Source organism: Leiobunum rupestre, chromosome 10 (genome assembly GCF_980474605.1).
Source record: "Leiobunum rupestre chromosome 10, qqLeiRupe1.1.hap1, whole genome shotgun sequence".
In the NCBI taxonomy this organism is placed as follows: Eukaryota; Metazoa; Arthropoda; class Arachnida; order Opiliones; family Sclerosomatidae; genus Leiobunum; species Leiobunum rupestre.
Genome location: NC_143393.1, coordinates 34,457,672 through 34,476,877, shown reverse-complemented (window position 1 = coordinate 34,476,877; position 19,206 = coordinate 34,457,672). Strand labels below are relative to the sequence as shown.

At 42.0% G+C, this 19,206-nt stretch overlaps 1 protein-coding gene across 1 annotated transcript; it reads left to right on the top strand.

Moving 5' to 3' along the window:
* The first annotated feature begins 5,672 nt into the window (after window positions 1-5,672).
* On the top strand, window positions 5,673-18,666 carry LOC149925500 (uncharacterized). The gene is made up of 4 exons (XM_090161241.1): window positions 5,673-5,972; window positions 15,762-16,057; window positions 17,039-17,194; window positions 17,274-18,666. The coding sequence occupies exons 1-4, from the start codon at window positions 5,759-5,761 to the stop codon at window positions 17,583-17,585; spliced, it is 978 nt and encodes a 325-aa protein (XP_090017367.1). The 5' UTR covers window positions 5,673-5,758; the 3' UTR covers window positions 17,586-18,666.
* The last annotated feature ends 540 nt before the right edge of the window (window positions 18,667-19,206 follow it).

Below are 19,206 nucleotides of genomic sequence, written 5' to 3'. Positions count from 1 at the left end.
AGAAATATTTTGTAAGGGTAGTAGCATTTGGGCATTTTGTATTTCAGACGACAGTAAACTAAACGTAATTGGTTATAAATTGCGTTAAACTACGCGAAAAGGTAGAAAGGCCCACAATAGAAAGGGGGCAAAAAGCTGAGCCCTAACAAATTTAATGTTTATGATAAACTGACGTAATTCTCGGACCAATAGGTCTTCGAGAATAAAATTAAAACGCAAAACTCGGAACAAATGGATCTTCGATATCCAATTAAAATGGAATTAAAATAGCCAGAATTTCCAGCAGTAGACCGGTTTCGCCCTATTTTGAGCTCATCAGTACCGCGCAGGGAATCTAGCTTATGACTAGCTTAACCGAAAAGATATGGTAATTCTAAACGTTTAAAAATTCAAAACGCGTTGCGGAGCAACGGAAAGCCAACGCGTTTTGATCAAGCGCGAGCGGGAGGGCGTAGCTTTAGTTATAATTCTGAACACACGATGGCGATGATCTTACTAACCACCGGTCTTGCGGGAAAGCATACCCTTATTGTACATAGGGCAAATTGCGTGAAGCTGGCGAACCATTCTATTCTATAAACCCTGGCGAAACCTTGAATTAAATTGAAAATTCGGTATTTAACTAAGCCAACGGAATGGTTTTGAATTAAGGAGCGTAATATCAAAATAAAACCACATGACCCGTGAAAAAGAGAGTAAAATTTAAAGAGATAGTGTTAGCTTGGACATAAGATAGATTTTCATGTCCAGAATTCTAAAATTTAAATGTTATGGCACTTAAAACAAATATTTACTTTTAATAACTTCGCCGCAATTTTACCCATTGATGACTATTGTTGTCGAGAGAAAGAAATTCTACATTGGGTGGTTTCTTTTCGCTTGTTCGGACTCGGGTAAGACGAGTCATTTTACTCCGATTCTGTGGTGGTGAATAGTTTGAGTCAGAGTAAAAACGTTTTTCCAAAATGGCTGCCGGTGGCCTTTTCAGCAGATAAATTCTGGCTAGCAGACGACAAAATACGATTTTCTCCTTTACACCTCCTTTTCAGAAGGATTAAAAAGAGTAGCCCTAATACTCCGGAACAAGAGAATGGTTTATGGGCCGGAGTAATTATCGTCCCCGGGGATGTTAATTATTCGTCAAACGTTTTGATCAAGTAATTTATATTTCTGTATTATCCGATTAATTTTTTGAGAAATTTGTAAAATTAATCGGAAAAACGACGTTTTTTTCGATAAAAAGCTCAAATTTTACGAAAAATACATGTTTTTTAATCATTTTCCGAAATATTAACCGGTAAATTTCTTTGTTTGCATTTTTTTCCGAAAAAAATCAATTTAAAAATGGATAATGATTAACCGTTACCGACCTCTAAACCGGCGGATACAACGTTTTAGGTTAAAAATAGCATACTTTTAGTCCGGCAACAGGCGAAAAAAAACCACCTGTAATCGTTTGTCTTGAAAATAAGGTATTGATTTCTGTTTATTGGAAATTAAATTCCTTATACGTAAAACAATTATATAATTTTATTAATGGTAGAATTTCGATAACGATGTCGTATTAGCCTTCTCCATAAGGGTTAAAATGATTTTTGAAAATCCCAAAGTTAGGCTTAAGATATTAGGCTCGTGAAATTGTTTACCTACTATTTTCTTTCTGAGCTCGCTCTAAAGCAACCACTCTAAACATCTATACCCAAATGACGTCAATAAAAGGCACCCAAGAAATGCAGGGAAGCCTACCCTTCCATTTTTAATCTTCCCTTTCCTATAGTGAATATTTTTTTTCAAGTAAAATCGTCATTACCATTATTATTATCATTACCTATTGATATATATCATTCCAAAAACTAATACACCAAGAAAATTCTAACACTATCTCTTTAATATCTTACGATGAACGATACAAAATAAAAATAAAGACTATACGAAAGAGGCAGCTCCATAAGCTTATAGGATAGTACATATTAATTAGTTATGGAGTTGCATTTGGAACTAATTTTAACAGAGTACTAAAAATACAAATAGTGAAATGGCCAAGGTAAAAACCCAATTTGTAATGAAATGGCGCGAAGCAAACAAATGACAAGCATTAGAATCGAGTGAAAAGGGGTCGAATAGGACCATAGCTTCGTTTTAAGGGCTGCCTCAGAATTGGAGAATCCGCAGGATTCCTTCAAACCCTTCGGTAGACCTCCTGACAAAATATTTATCAACGACAGTTCGTCTTGAGTCCGAGGGCATTTCAGCAAATCCATAGTACCGACTATACACTGAACGTAGTCGCTGGTGTATCTTTGGAAATAAGTGAAATTAGTTCTTGTAAAAGAAAGTTGTCCGCCGGTTTTCGCCGAAACGAATCCCCAACTACATCGAAACAACATTTCCTTCGCTAAGCTTCGGTCGCAGGACGGGGAACGAGGAATTCGGCTCAGAACGAGAGGGACCAAAGCCGAGTTGGACGGGTGAAGGTGCTCTAAAGTCCAGTTGGAGCGCCGTCGAAGCCACGGATTGGAACGCTTATTTCCGACAGGGAACTCGCACTTGCCATCATTCCAGTTTTGTGGCTTCGTTCTCAGCGCGTTGGTGACGCCTTTGTAAAGAAGCGTATAGTTAATTATCGTTGACATGTTGAAATTAAATTAAAAAGTATGATCGTTACCAAATGGAACTACGAGGACTAAGAGATGGAGGAACAAATTCATTTTTAGGATTAGCAGAGGTCGATCAACGCAACTTGAACTGGGATAAGTAACCGGGAAATGGAGCGCTTCCTTTGGAAAATCTTATATTTATCGATATTAGGCTTAACAATCACGCGCTAAAATATTTTCACGCGCGTAACCTTATGCCCATAGAAATGCAGTGTTATTTATTAGTAACGGGAGAAGGATCTGGTGGAAGGGAAATAGGATGATCTTCGTCGGGAGAAGGATCTTGTGGATGGGAAATAGAATGACCTTCGTCGGAAGTAGGATCTGGTGGATGGGAAACAGGATGACCTTCGTCGGGAGAAGGATCTGGTGGAAGGGAAATAGGATGACCTTCGTCGGGATAAGGATCTGGTGGATGGGAAATAGGATGACCCTCGTCGGGAGTAGGATCTTGTGGATGGGAAATAGGATGACCTTCGTCGGAAGTAGGATCTGGTGGATGGGAAATAGGATGACCTTCGTCGGTAGTATGATCTTGTGGATGGGTAATAGGATGACCTTCGTCGGGAGTATGATCTGGTTGATAGGAAATAGGATGACCTTCGTCGGGAGTATGATCTTATGGATTTGAAATAGGATGACCTTCGTCGGAAGTAGGATCTGGTGGATGGGAAATAGGATGACCTTCGTCGGAAGTAGGATCTGGTGGATGGGGAATAGGATGACCTTCGTCGGAAGTATGATCTGGTGGATGGGAAATAGGATGACCTTCGTCGGGAGTATGATCTGGTGGATGGGAAATTTTATGACCTTCGTCGGGAGTATGCTCTGGTGGATGGGAAATAGGATGACCTTCGTCGGGAGCAGGGTCTGGTGGATAGGAAATAGGATGACCTTCGTTAGGAGTAGTTGTTAGTGAATGTTCAAGCATTTGGTTGAACCGTTGAACATTCGAGGCTTGCCAGGGGCGGCAAACATTTGGTTGAACAACAACAGCAGCGCGTACGTAAGTTCGATTGGTCATATGGATTTGATGGGTAAGAATTTTTTTGGTATTGTTTGGCTAATACACGCCCACTCCTTATTTTTCTCTCAACAGATGGCGAGGCTGTTTTCTTTAGCTCTTTATTTTTATGACTCCATCGATTTTCGCGCACTCGGTTATCGGTGAAGGGCAGCGCTAGGCACATCTACCTCCACAGCGTCGACAACTGGAGCCGACTTCGAGAAGAATAGAGAGACAAGAAAGGTCCCCGGTAAATCAAATTATCTACAGGAGAGATTTTCTCAAAGACGTCCTAGACACAACCATTACCTCGAGGTTCGACGAAAGGCGAGCACAATAGAGCGACTCGTTATTCGCTCAGCCGCCAGGTGACGCGAGTTTATAGTATGATGGGATTGGAGAAAATCTAGGTAGAAAGCTTATGACTGTGTACGCATTCGCGTTTTGTTTGAATTCTAATTGTTTGACGATAGCTTCCTAAACTTTAAAATTATTCACCGAAGTTTAAATTCTGAAATCAATATTTCATTAACGGGAAATAACCTTCGAACTGTTATATTAAAACAAGTAGACCACGGGCGTTATTTTATTCAGCTTTTGTTAAATAGAACATCCACGTCACATTATTTAATGTTTGGTACCGATCAGAGCAAATGTCGATGTTATTTACGGGTAAAAGCGCAGTCACTTTGGATAGTCGAAACTTAAATAAAAATCCATACGAATGGCGTAGTACATTGTTATAATTTAAAATTGAAGTTTTGTCAAGAATGATTTCATATGTACCTGAATATAGCAACTAACGTAGCAACGGTTTCAATTTAATTTACTTCGGATTACGATATCTTCATTATTTTCCAGGGTCTATGAAAATCTCGAATTGATTACTAATCCTAGTTTAACGTCGTGTTTTGTTAATTTGGGTTAGGTTAGGTTTATATTATTGTTAATGTTAGTTTAGATTAGGTTTAGGTTAATGTTAGTTTATATTAGGTTTAGGTTAATGTTAGTTTAGATTAGGTTTAGGTTAATGTTAGTTTAGATTAGGTTCAGGTTAATTTTAGTTCAGATTTGGTTTAGGTTAATATTAGGTTACTATTAAGTGAAGCTTATGTTAGACTTAATTTTGGTTAGGTTAGGTTTAAGTTAAAGGCAGGTTTATATTAGTGTTGGGTTATTTTTAAGTTAATATTAGGTTTAGGTTCATGTTAGATTAGGTTTAAGTTAAGGTTATGTTAGGCTCAGGTTAGGTTAGGTTTAAGTTAAGGTTATGTTAGGCTCAGGTTAGGTTAGGTTTAAGTTAAGGTTATGTTAGGCTCAGGTTAGGTTATGTTTAAGCTAAAGGTAAGTTAGGTTAGTGGTAGGGTATTTTTAGGTTAGATTAGGTTTAGGTTAACGTTAGGCTAGGTTTAAGTTAAGGTTACGTTAGGCTTAGGTTAAGTTAGGTTTAAGTTAAGGTTACGTTAGGCTTAGGTTAAGTTAGGTTTAAGTTAAGGTTACGTTAGGCTTAGGTTAAGTTAGGTTTAAGTTCAACGTCGTTTAGTATAGTTTTGGGTTAATGTAAGGCTGCGCTAGTAAAAAGTTAAAACTAGGTTTAACTTAAGGTTAGGTTAGGTCATTTTAGGCTTAGGTTAAGGTTAGGTGTGTTTTAAGGTACGGTTACGTTCGGTTAGGTTAGGTTTTATGAATTATAAAATATTTTGTTTGGAAGTTTATTTTGGGTTACTAGACGATGTTTGACTAATGATAATTGGGGACTGTGCTACGTTTAGTTGCCTTTTAAATTTTAATGTTTGTTTACACAAATTTATAAAGTAAAATTGTGCCGCGACATCCTGAATTTCGTTACATTATTTTAGTAAGCGTTTCACGCGCCTTTTTGGATAAATTTCCATTTAAAAGCAAACTCCTCTGGATGACGCGCTCTATTGCGGCGGCGACCTGGTGGCGAGTTCGAGAAGGTCTCGATCTCTCTTCATCGTCGCTCGCTTCGGAGTCGAGAGAGCGCTCAGAGATCCTTCGTCCGGCCGCAAAGAGGTAAGAGCCGATCCCGGCGACTTCTCATAAATCTGGTCGAGATTTCGATTCTCCGACCATGGCTACCAGTAAGATGGGCGTGCCGGGGTACAGCGTAGACATTGACCCGAACGCTGAACCCCTGGACTACGTCGTCCGGCGGATGGAGGGCAAAGAGATACCTAAAGCGCTGGCTGTCTGGAAAGAAACTGGACTCGTCGAAGGGACGCATTCCATGGAGACTTGGTACGGCGTTGATCCTCACGGATTCTACGTTGCCGTTGATAGGAAAGGTAAATCTCCTTACAATCATCCCCCATTTTTAAAGAGAAGTTTGATTAACTCAATTTGCAAATTTGGTTTTGGAATTCTAAAAGAACCACTTTAATTTTACTAGATGGAGATTTATTTTAATTTAGGCTTTTTTACGTTTTATACCTGTTGCTTTTCGTATTTGACGTTATACGCGAATATTCTAAAATAAATATATTTAAATTCGCTAAGAGCTTAAGTTATTCAACTTTTGTAAAAGTTTGCAAAAATATTTTTTGGAAAGATTTTATATTTAGGGTTTCTAGAAATGATCATCTAGCGAATAAATGATAAATGCTGTTTATTTATTCCTCGAAGAGAGAAACCTAGTTTCACTCATACCGGCCCCCGCCTCCCGTATTCGCGGTATCGCCGTAACCTAGGCAACCACCCGAAGTTCATCCTCGATTGTTGTATCGTTCTTTTACTCCTTCGCTCCCGGGAGCGGCGCTAACAAGCTAGCAAGTACGAGACCTATCCATACATGGCGAAGAGAAAGAGAGAGTGAGCAACGGACACTTGATTTTGGGTTGACATTGGCTCTCCTCCTTTCCCATTGGACCTGGGGCGTGATTCTACTCTTATCGTTAGCTACTTAACGAAAATAATTTTTCGTTAGCTAATATAATTTCAATGGAGCCAACGAAAATTTTCTTTCGTTAACTCCTAACGATAAGAGTAGAATCACGCCCCAGGAAGGCCGTTGAATATTTGCCCGCTTTAGTAACTCAAGAAGAGGATGAACATCGGGAGAAAAACCAGTTAATAACTGAGTCCAGCAACGTTCAACCTTGAGTCCGGTTTTTTACTGTAGGGTTTTCTGAGTTTCCGGTTTTTTACTGTACGGGTTTTCGAGTTCCCGGTTTCTTACTATACGGTTTTTGGCATTTCCCTATTCTTAATTAACGTTTTTTTTTCGCATTTCCGTTTTCTTACTAGACGGTTTTTCGAGTTTCGGTTTCTTACTATGCGGTTTTTGGCATTTCCGTTTTCTTAACAGACGGTTTTTCGAGTTCCCGGTTTCTTACTATACGCTTTTTGGCGTTTCCCTTTTCTTACTACATGGTTTTTTAAGTTTCCGGTTTCTTACTATACGGCTTTTCAAGTTTCCACTTTCTTACTATACGGGTTTGGCGTTTCCCTTTTCTTACCATACGGTTTCTCGCGATTCTGGTTTCTCACTATACGTTATTTCAAGTTTCCGCTTTCTTACTACACGGTTTTTCGCGTTTCCGTTTTCTTACTATACGGTTTTTGGCATTTACTTTTTCTTACTAGACGGTTTTTTGAGTTTCCGGTTTCTTACTATACGGTTTTTCAAGTTTCCAGTTTCTTACTATACGGGTTTGGCATTTGCCTTTTCTTACCATACGGTTTCTCACGTTTCTGGTTTCTTACTATACGTTATTTCACGTTTCCGGTTTCTTACTACACGGTTTTTCGCGTTTCCGTTTTTTTACTATGCGGTTTTTAACGTTTCTAGTTTCTTACTATACGGTTTGTCGCGTTTCCGTTTTCTTACTATGCGGTTTTTCACGTTTCCGTTTTCTTACTATGCGATTTTCCCATTTCCGGTTTCTTACCATACGATTTTCGGGTTTCTGGTTTCTTACAATACGATTTTTGGGATTTGTGGTTTCTTACTATACGATTTTTCAAGTTTCTGGTTTCTTACCATACGATTTTCGGGTTTCTGGTTTCTTACAATACGATTTTTGGGATTTGTGGTTTCTTACTATACGATTTTTCAAGTTTCCGGTTTCTTACTTTACGGTTTTTCGTGTTTCTGGTTTCTTACTATACTGTAACGAAATAATGTTGTTCAGATCATGTATATTTAAATGTTGAGATAATATGGTGTATTATATTTCGTATTAGTAATAAAGAGTTGATACGCGGGGCCGCTAGGGTGATATCCGCTGGGGAATCCCGCGAAAGCAGGGGGCTCTGCCGGTGTTTCCCAAGGAGTGGCAATCCCGGCGTTGACGTCATAGGGGCCCTATAAATAGGGTTGACCGTCGACATTCGTGGAGAGTTCGGACGAGCTCCTTACTGGACCCACTCTATTCGAAAACCTAGTTATAGGGCATGTTGTCTGGCCTAGGCGAGTAGATAGAGAAGTGGAAGGGTGAGGGACTCTTCCCGAATAAGTCAACGTCGGCCCGAGTATCGACACATTAAAGAGAAGATCCAAGTCGTCATTTCTTAACGTTGCACGTGGTGGAGGCGCCGGGCACGAGACATCGAACCTCCCGCTGAAAGAAACGAGAAGGACCGCTGCTCGCCCATGAGTCCCGCATATCCGGAGCTGATCCTGATCGACGTACCTAAAAATAAGAGCCTACCGTCATCTGCAGCATTTGCTCCATTGTCAGATCCACGCCTACGACAACAACCCTCGACCGATAGAAGTCGGAAAAGAAGAATTAGACGTTTAAAGAGGAAAGCTAGTCAACCCAGCATCCCGAATTCCGCCGGCAGCCGTAGTGCGGAAATCGCCAAGGGAATCACGACCCTCGAGCGAAAACATCACAAGATCTCGAGAAAATTACGGAAGAAGAAGGTAGAGATTGAAGCTAAACTACAAGTATCATCGTCCGAGAGTAGTATCGTCGCACTGACCGAAAAGAGGCAAGCCGTAGAAAAAAAAAATTCCAACGAAAAACGCCTAGTGTTTTATTATAAACAACAACAGCACGCGATATATCACAAGCCGCCTGGTTGGAGGGCACCCCGAATACCGGCAAGGCAACGTTCCAGTCACGACACGCTACCCATAGATCCTGTCATTGAAAGCGGTTTCTCAAAGGTCTTTTCCCTTTTCGAGTAAAAACCTGGACGAAAAAGAAGCAAGGCTCCTTCGAAGCGCCGGACCCATCGACACTCCCCCTGGTTTAGACGGGAAAAGAAAGAAGACCGAAGGGAAAACGACTATGGCCGAAGCAGCACTAAAAGCCATTCAGGATGCACTGACCAACCTTCAGCGTCCTTCTTCAACTTTAGGCCCACCCGTCTTTCGCGGAGGACTGGACGAAGATGTAGGGGAGTGGCTCACGTGGTACGAACATGTAAGCAAGCTCAACGGCTGGTCCGACGAAAAGAAAGTACAACATTTATGCGTAACTTTAGACGGGGATGCCAAACGTTGGTATGGATTACAGCTGCCCAATGCCCTTAATCGGACGTGGACTCAATGGAAGGACCTAGTCTTTAAAGCGTTCTCCAATCAAAGTTACCACGAGCTCTCTCACATTCGATTAAATCAAAGAATACAGCTACCTGAAGAAGGCTATGAGAAATATTATTACGACACTCTACAGCTCTGCTCCCGCGTCGATCCTGCTATGACCGAACAGGATAAACTCCGTCACCTGATGAAAGAACTGCGGCCCGACATTATTGAAAAGATGATGCTGATGAATCCTACTTCGACAACGATTTTTTGGAGAAGCTCCAACGTCTGAGTCGCGCTTCGCTCATGGCCGTCCAGCCGTCAAGCCAATACAACCCCTTCACAGCCTTCATTGGAAGTACGGCCATCACGCACGTAACGACGGCTTTCGGAAATCACATTCAAAGGCCAGAAATACCGCAACCATCGCTCACCATGCGCACATTAGAGACGGACCAGTCATTTTTGTCTTCAGCTGCCAAAGCAACGTCCGCTGTTCCACCTAAGGGATTGACTGAGGTCTTAGCAAGTATGGCATTAACCCTAAGCAGGATCGAGTCGTCCCTTCACCAAGGGAGTCCCTTTCCTTCCAGACGCGGCAGAAACGACCACGGACAACCAATCTGCTATGGCTGCAATAGAACAGGTCACATACGCCGCAATTGCCCTTCGAACAAATCTGACACCCGGAGATATCAAGGTAGCCGTTATCCAGAAGCACGGACTCCATCACCAGGTACCCCGACAAACTATCGACATCCGGAGGAGCATTACGTAGACTCGAGAGCTTCACGATTCCAGCCGGCTAACAATGAGTTTCGAGAACGCCCTGACAACCACCTAGTGAACCCAGCTGAGGGCACCCGACAAGACGTGTACCGTCACCGATCTCAGTCACCAGCCCGACCGCAGCGTTCGGGAAACCCTTTTTCGAGGGCTTAGAAGGTCGGCCTGGGGAAGAAATTAGACCAGCATTTCAAGCCACGTACCTGTCCTACCCTGACCTCGTATCTGTTCCTGCCGTTGTAAAAAAGAAAAACAAAAATGTAAATTTTATCATAGACTCTGGATCCACAATAAACGTTGTATCTGAAAATTTTGCATCATTGTACGACTTTAAGCCAACGCCTACAGAAGCCACAATAGTAAAAACGATCAATGGGGGACTCGTACACTCTTCTGGAGTTTTAGAGTTTGACGCCAACATTTTGGGGAAAGATTATAAAATCAGGGCGCACTTTATCCGGGGATTCCCTTACGAAGTTCTCTGCGGGATCCCTTTTTGTAAAGGAAGAGTCGCTATGGATTTTATAAACCAACGGTTAAGAATAGGAGACGACGAAATCCCTATGAACATCGACAAGCCCCAGCGGGGTGACTCGGGTGGAAAAAGAAAGACCTACTTGACCGAAAACGTAACCGTCCCGGCGAGAAGCGAGATGTTACTCCCAGTTGGAATTCAGCGAGATGGTGTAAATTATATCGAACCTATAAGCACATTGAAGCAACCGTTAAAAATAGCGAGATGCCTTATTAACGTTGAAAATAACGTAGGGTTCTTAAGGGTAGCGAATACGACTACTAAACCGCTTCTGCTACACAAAAACACGAAAATCGCCCACGCACTACCTATTGGAGACGTACAGATAGTAGTTACGCTCCCGCTTCCAGAATTCAGTGCCCTTTGGACAACCTCGACATCAATGAAGAACTAGCACCTACCGAAAGGGAGTCGCTTAATCGGCTTATAACTGAGTTCTCAAATATCTTCGCCGAGTGCCAATAGTTAAGCACCGAATAGGTACCGGAGAACACCTCCCGATTCACCAACACCCTTACCGTCACTCCGAGTTCGAACGACGGATCATACGAGAGCAGATCGAGGAGATGCTGGACCAAGGGATTATCAGCGAATCCGAGTCCCCATGGTCTTCACCGGTGGTCCTGGTACGAAAAAAGGATTCTGGTTGGCGTTTCTGCGTTGATTTTAGGAAAGTGAACTCTCTAACGAAGAAGGACGTACATCCACTTCCGAGAATCGACGATATTCTGGGCACTTTAAGGGGCTCAAAATACTTTACCACCTTAGATCTCACCTCGGGATATTGGCAGGTCGAACTCGAAGAAGAGGATAAAGAAAAAACCGCGTTTATTAGCGCTTCGGGGCTTTACCAGTTCAACGTACTCCCGTTCGGCTTATGTAACGCGGGAGCCACATTTCAGAGGATGATCAACAAAGTTCTCGCGGGAACTTTATGGAAAACGTGTTTAGCTTACTTGGACGATATTATTATCTTTTCGAAGACTTTTCCAGAGCACCTAACACACGTCCGCCAAATATTCGAACTCTTAAAAACAGCTAATCTCCGATTGAAACCAAGCAAGTGTCATTTCGCAAAGACATCTATAAACTACTTAGGACACATCGTAGACGGAGAAAGTGTCAGACCCGATCCCGAGAAAACTGCCCTGGTTGAGAATTTTCCATTACCGAGGAACAAACGTGAAGTACAGAGTTTCCTAGGACTCTGTAATTACTACAGAAAATTTGTTAAGAATTTCGCCCGGATCTCCAAGCCCTTGACAGAGTTGACAAAGAAGGACTCCCCGTTTGTGTGGGGCGCGACTACGCAATCCGCTTTCGAACAACTAAAAGGAAATCTGATAACTACTCCCATTTTGCGGCATTTCGACCCTAGTCTGCCAATAGAGATTCACACAGACGCCTGCGATTATGGTATCGCTGGGGTTCTTTCGCAACGTCACGACGGTGTCGAACATCCCGTGGCTTACGTCGGGCGCCATCTTAACGTTCACGAAAGGAACTACTCCGTCGCTGAAAAAGAATGCCTGGCGGTGGTTTACGCTTGTCAACAATTCCGACCGTATATATTCGGAACCTCATTCAAAGTTTTTACCGACCAAGTCAGCCTCACGTGGTTGGTCAACGTAAAGCACACTCACGGAAGACTTATCCGATGCTCCCTCCTTTTACAAGAATTCAACCCGACGATCGAATACAGACCAGGGAGAGCGAATGGAAACGCTGATGCTCTTTCTAGGCTACCAGTTGACGACACCCGTCGGCAAAGTTACGAAGAAAAGGAAGTTTTCGACGACATCCCCGAATACACGCGGAAAACCCCATCCCCGGAAAGTGCAGTCACAAAACAGCTTCTTGGGAAGGAATATTCTAAACGGCAAATTGAAGAAAAAGTAGTGTTCCTGGCTTTTAACGGTGACCCGGAACCACTATCGGTCAAAGAAGGGATCGACGTTTTTGAATTGCAGAGAAAAGATCCATTTTGTGAACAAATCAGGAAACATTTGGAAAACCCCGAAGAAAAAGTCACCCGCCAAGTTAAACGAACGGCGCGCGCATTCGTTTTACGCGAAGGAAACCTTTATAGACAGATCCGGGGAGCCACAGACTTCCACTCGGCTCTCGTCATACCTAAGTCACTCCGAAGAGAGGTGATGTATTCTTGCCACGACGACCCAACGGCGGGACACCTCGGATTAAGCAGGACTTGGGAAAAAGTCAGATCAAGATTTTTCTGGCCCAAAATGTTTGCTTCCGTAACCAACTACGTATTATCCTGCACAGACTGCCAATCGAGGAAACCGCCAGTAGGCCACGGGAAGGGTACACTGCAGCCTATTCCGCCGGCGCAAGCACCTTTTGAACGAGTAGGGATTGATTTTCTCGGACCCTTCAAAGAATCTAACGAAGGCAATAAATACGTTCTAGTATTAACCGACTACCATACCAAATGGGTGGAATGTGTCGCCACGAAAGACGCGACGGCCCGGTCCGCGGCAAAAGCCTTCATCGAACAAGTTGTATCGCGACACGGAGCACCCCGAGTGGTAGTAAGCGACAGAGGAACTCACTTTCTAGCGGAACTCGTAGAATCGATGCTGAAATTACTGACGACGGAACACGTCCGAACCACGGCGTACCATCCACAGACGAACGGACTATGTGAGCGTTTTAACAAAACACTCGCGGATATGCTAAGTCAATACGTATCTACGAACCAAAGGGATTGGGATGTGATACTGCCATACGTCTGCTTCGCGTATAACTCATCTAAGCACGACACTACCGGGTATTCGCCCTTTTTCTTACTTCATGGGAGCGAGGCCGTATTACCTATCGACGTTACGCTTGACCTACCTAACGGTATCGGACAAAATTATCGACAAAATCTAGAACTGGTAAAACAAATCGTTCTGGAGAGGGAAAGAAATTCACAGCCAAAAAACAAAGAGCGATACGACCAAAACCGAAGAGATCACGTTTTCCTTCCTGGGACTTTCGTTTATGTAAAGACGCCCACAAGGAAGACCGCAAAAACGGAAAAACTATTACACCAGTACCACGGACCTTTTAGGGTCATCGAAAAGCTCTCAGACGTCAACTACCGAATCGAATCCCGCGGCAGACGGAGACAAGACACGGTACATAGCTCCCGAATGAAACCATATATCGAGAGGAATGAGGAACTTTTCGACGACGACCCGGAGAACGACGACGACCCGGAGAACGACGACGACCCGGAGAACGACGTCATCAACGACATTACAGAGGGGAACTACAGCTTCAAGGGAGACGACATCGTGAAGCCTTCCGCTCCTCGGGAGCCGAATTTCGAATTGCGTGGCAAGCGTCCAACCACGATAAAGAACACGACAAACGTCAAAGAAAACGGTAACGAACTTTCGAAACGCGTTCGGTTCGCGGAGAAGGACTCTATTAGAATAATTCCGACAGCTGGCGCAAGCGATTCGACTAACGTTAGAAAGAGTGAACGTGTGCGACGTCAACGCGTTATAGACGGTGCGGTGATTTACTAACGCAAAGGTGATTATTTCTCGCGTATGAATTCGCGATTATTGTACAAAAAGACAATCGGGACGATTGACCATTTGTTGGGGAGCTGTGTAACGAAATAATGTTGTTCAGATCATGTATATTTAAATGTTGAGATAATATGGTATATTATATTTCGTATTAGTAATACAGAGTTGCAAATATTGTGGAACTGTCCTGTACATTTAAAATTTTAAAGAAATGAATAAAAACCACTATTGCAATAGTGGTTTTTATTCATTTCTTTAAAAATAAAGAGTTGATACGCGGGGCCGCTAGGGTGATATCCGGTGGGTAATCCCGCGAAAGCAGGGGGCTCCGCCGGTGTTTCCCAAGGAGTGGCAATCCCGGCGTTGACGTCATAGGGGCCCTATAAATAGGGTTGACCGTCGACATTCGTGGAGAGTTCGGACGAGCTCCTTACTGGACCCACTCTATTCGAAAACCTAGTGATAGGGCATGTTGTCTGGCCTAGGCGAGTAGATAGAGAAGTGGAAAGGTGAGGGACTCTTCCCGAATAAGTCCACGTCGGCCCGAGTATCGACACATTAAAGAGAAAATCCAAGTCGTCATTTCTTAACGTTGCAATACGGTTTTTGCCATTTCCTTTTTCTTACGTAACGGTTTTTTCACATTTCCTTTTTCTTACTTATCGGTTTTTGGCGATTCCGGTTCTTTATTGTAGGGTTTTTCGCATTTCAACTTTCTTACTGTACGGTTTTTCGCGATTCTGGTTTCGACGTACCATTGCTGAACAAGGTCTTAGGCCGGTGCCATTTCGGAAAATTGGCAAAGGCCTTAGAAAAGTGTTCAGCAAGATTCTACGTCACGTTGAGCAACGGTCTAGACTAGAACCTTGGTGTAACGCAATCCCAATTGCAAAGGCTTAAGCGAGCTATATGTATTAAAAGTACTTTTTTCTTGAACTGAGAGCAAATTTAAAAAAATAGCACTAAAGAAATAGCATTCAGTAATGATTTCCAGTTTGTTTTAAACGCTATTTCTTGTATATTTGAAGACATTTACCTTGCAAAATACGTTTATTCCCAAAACTCCGACCTTAAATTCCTCAATACGTTCTACGCTCTTGAGAACACAGCCAACTGGCGCAGTCACTAGATGTCAGGGCAATCTCGTGAGAGTCAGTTTGCTCCATTGAAGTTTCCTATCTATATACGAAGTTATTTTACCTATGGTCTAGACGAAAATATTTTTCCAGAAAACTGTTTCTTCTCCTTTGAGTATTACTGAACGCATCCAATCGCCGTAATCACAATTTCAAAAAATGTAAAATATGGTTTCTTACTTTCTTTACGCTGTCTTGGGATTTCGTAGTCATTTAACTCCGATTATGTTGTGTCGAATAGTAGTGGTAAAAACAAACCCCACAAAATGGCTGCCTGGGTCATTTTAGCAGATAAATTCTGGATAAGCGGATGATTTAATTAGCTTACTCTTTCTACTCCCCCTTTTAAGGAGGAGACAAAGAGTAACCCTGTTACTCCGCAACCAGGCAATAGTTGATGGGCCAGAATAAATTTCATCTGCGGAACAAACGAATGAAACGTTTTAGGGTTAAAAGAGTACACTTTTAGTTCTAGAACAGACGAAAAGAATCCACCAAGAAAATGGCGAACAATAATTTCTTTTCTGTAATCGTTTTTTTTAAGAAATAGTTTTATTTTTTTCGTTGTTACTGAACGCAACCCTCGTATTTTTAAGGTCATTTCCTGGGTGTTTGTAGCGGGATTATCTTGAAGGCTGACCTGTGTTTCATGGGTCTGTACGCCGTCCTGCAGGAGTACCGCGGTCGAGGCGTTGGCAAACAAATCTGGCGAGCTGTCATGGACCACATCGGAAAACGGAACGTCGGGCTCAACGCAGTTCCCGAACTCTTCGCAACATATCGAGACATTGCCGGCTTCAGCCAAGTCACCGACTGGACCATCGTTCTCTACGACGGAATCCCCTCCAATTACGATTCCATTCCTCGAGAGGACGACGTCGACGGAGAAAAGGTGACGTAATTAGCGAAAGCGGGACAATTCCTATACTTTCCAATGACGCTACTGTGTTAGAGCGCGTAGCAGGCTCGACTAGGGGGCGACGCAAACACTCTCTGGTTTGTTCTTTCGTATTTTGTAGTAAAACCCAGCTAGCCTTCGTCAGGTCTTCCTTAGTTCTTGAAGATCTCACCAGGCGTCACTATTTCGAATTTTGAACTTTGGTAATCAGCTAAGATAATAATAATAATATTCAGCTAAGCTAATTCACAAGGAACCACACAGGCCTAAGTCAACTAGTGACTAGTTAAGCCATTTACCGCTGGCCGGGTGGTGGCAAGCCTTTTAAGCCACGCGAGCCAACAGCTCCCTACACTTACTATTACCATAAAAAACATAATAAACATAAGTATGGCACATAACGAATTCGGATAATGATAGTCTGTCGTGAAGTGATTCCGAAACTGGTCCCTTCCTACTGTTGGTTTGATGGCGAGAAATATGAAAAAACTAACTCCTGAAATGGAGCCAGCGTTTATAATAGTTATTTTTATATTCCGATTCAATAATTCATCATTTTTTTTCCAAAAGTAAGTGTTATTTACACTTTTGAAAGCATTTTAATTTTCAATAGGCCTTGGCTGGTCCTTCGAACCGTCAGCGATTTTCCCATTACTCCAATTACTACTAACAGTTCGCGGAGAATTGTCAGTCCGTCGGTACGTAATGGTTTATGTAGTCATTGGCGAAAAAGACTATCCTTTAAAAATTTTTACTTGGTGAATAGGAAGTGTCATTATGTTTATTATGTTACTTATTCTATTACCTTTAACCTCAGCAAGCTTACAAATTAAACGTGGAATTGGTGGTTCCCAGTTATCACCCAGTGCCACAAACTGGGATTGAATCCGGCTTCTCCGGCTGCAAGCCGAGAGAGCAAACCACTTCGCCATCCCACTACTAATTACGTGTCTTTTGGGAATGGTTATCCCGCAGACTAAGGTCGTGGAATTCGAAGATCGAATGCTAGACGCCCTGATCAAGTACGACTCTGGCATTCACAATTACCGTCGGGAGCGAGCTGTCACTTTGAGCTGCAGGGAAGAAGATTGTCTCACTGTGGTCGCTATTGGTTCAGATCAATCCGACCAGGTACGTCTTATTCGCGTTTATGGCGTATCCAGCCGCTGATTTTGAAATGTACGTAATTCGAGGTCGTTTTCCGTTGCAGGAGGTAATTGTTCGGGGTTACGGATCCATTCGCAAATGCGTCCAGCCTTCGACGTTGGTGGGCCCAATTTACGCCGACAAAGCCGCAGTGGCCGAGATGTTAGTGGCTCAATTAGTTCGATCGTTCCCCGCTGCCCTCGAACAAGGCGTGACGATAGCGCCACTCAGCGTGAACCCATCGGGTGCCAAGTTGGCCGAAAAATTGGGACTAGCGAGGCATTTGGATTGCCCACGTTGCTACAAACATAAGTTAGTTGATGCCGATTTTCCTAGAATATACAGTCCACACTCTCTCAATTTTAGCACTTTTTGACATTTTGTTCAGTCGCGTTGCAAAAATTAGACACTTAATTTTCCTTGGGTCGAGAATTTATTTTTAGTCCATGGAAACGTTTTTGGACCAAAATGTAAAAGTCAATATGAAATATGTTTCCTTAAATGGTGGCTTAGTGAAATAAATAAATAAATCTAATAATTTTTTTAATTGGTGGATTAAATTTAAATTCTCAAGGAAATGTTGATTATTAGGCGAAAATAATTATCGTAAAGCAGTAAAGATATTATCGAAGATGACGTCAGAGTGTAACCCGAATAATTTGTAAGTGTTATTTTGTTCCATCAGCCAATCCAATAAGAGAGTTTCAATAATATCTGACGCACGTGCAGTTCGGCGAAGAAGCCGAATGGTACTTTGACGTCATAGCCTAATCGGTGCGGTTTTTGAAACCCGCTTACCGGAAACATGGATTAATTAACTAATTAGTTAATTTATCCATGCCGGAAGAAGCGGACGAATTTATATAGCAGACTACAATTCAAACCAATCTGACGTGTTTCTTTCCTATTTACACCGAAAACTATCCTTACGTGTTACGTCCCCTTTAGTTCGCCATTGAAACCTCGATAGGTAGCGGCTGAAGAAGACGCAATTAGTCTTTTCTCATCGATATTCGTAAATTTGACTTTATAAATATTGATACTTGCATTTTAATATAATTTTTGTATCGTTGCTTAAATTTGGTAGGTTTATTTACGTTCTTATGACTTTTAAATTTGTCTGTAGCAGACGCTAGATCATAGGCTCTACCTCGGAGAAGCTAGCACCGTTACGCCACCTAGACTCGTTTCCGTCGCGAATTAGTATAGTGTAGCCAATAATTTGGAAAAAAATTTAAATTCTAAACTTTTCGTCCCTGTTGTAAGCGAATAATTTTCGTCCACTACTGTATTTTGGTTGATGACGTGAAGCACAAAACGTTTCGGAAATATTAATTTTTTTAAAAACCACTTTTAATTGAAACGCGAACAGAAATTGACATAATGTTGATAGCTTGTTTAAATAGTATTTAAATATTATAACATAGTCTATAATAAGTACGTTGGTAAATAATTGTTGGATGAGTACTGGTATATTAATAATTTTGTAAAAAAAGTTTAAAAACTTTTAATATTGTGCTCTCTGGGTAATTAAATGAAATGCGATATTGTGATTGTTATTTAAAAAAAGGTTTTGTATTTATTTCGACGAGTTTACGATTGAAAAATGAAAATATAGTAGACTGTTTCAGCAAATTATTATTTAACGTGTTGTTGAAAATATCTATTGTACTAACATCTACGTTGAAGTTGAATATAAGGTTTATGCTATCGCGAATGGGTTAGAGTGTGCAATAACTGGTGGCTTTACTGGGTGTTTGTAATATTTTAGCTCGTTAATGAATAAGGTGATTGATAAATCGTCGTAATGGGTTTTTCATATGGTAAAGTTACTCTTAAAGGGCAACGCAAGTGGTCATGCAGGGGGGGAACTATGTTTTCTTCAACAAGCCGTAAGTAGGTTTTCCAAGGATGATTTTATACAGCGCGAAAGCCTTATTCTCCTTGGTGTAGCCACGTGGCGCAAATACGCTCTCATTCACGAATTTTTCGATTTT

Coding starts and splice junctions, on each gene's coding strand:
- LOC149925500 (XM_090161241.1), top strand. CDS start 5,759: ATGGCTACCAGTAAGATGGGCGTGCCGGGGTACAGCGTAGACATTGAC. Junction 5,973..15,761: donor CGTTGCCGTTGATAGGAAAG/GTAAATCTCCTT, acceptor CGTATTTTTAAG/GTCATTTCCTGGGTGTTTGT. Junction 16,058..17,038: donor ACGACGTCGACGGAGAAAAG/GTGACGTAATTA, acceptor GTTATCCCGCAG/ACTAAGGTCGTGGAATTCGA.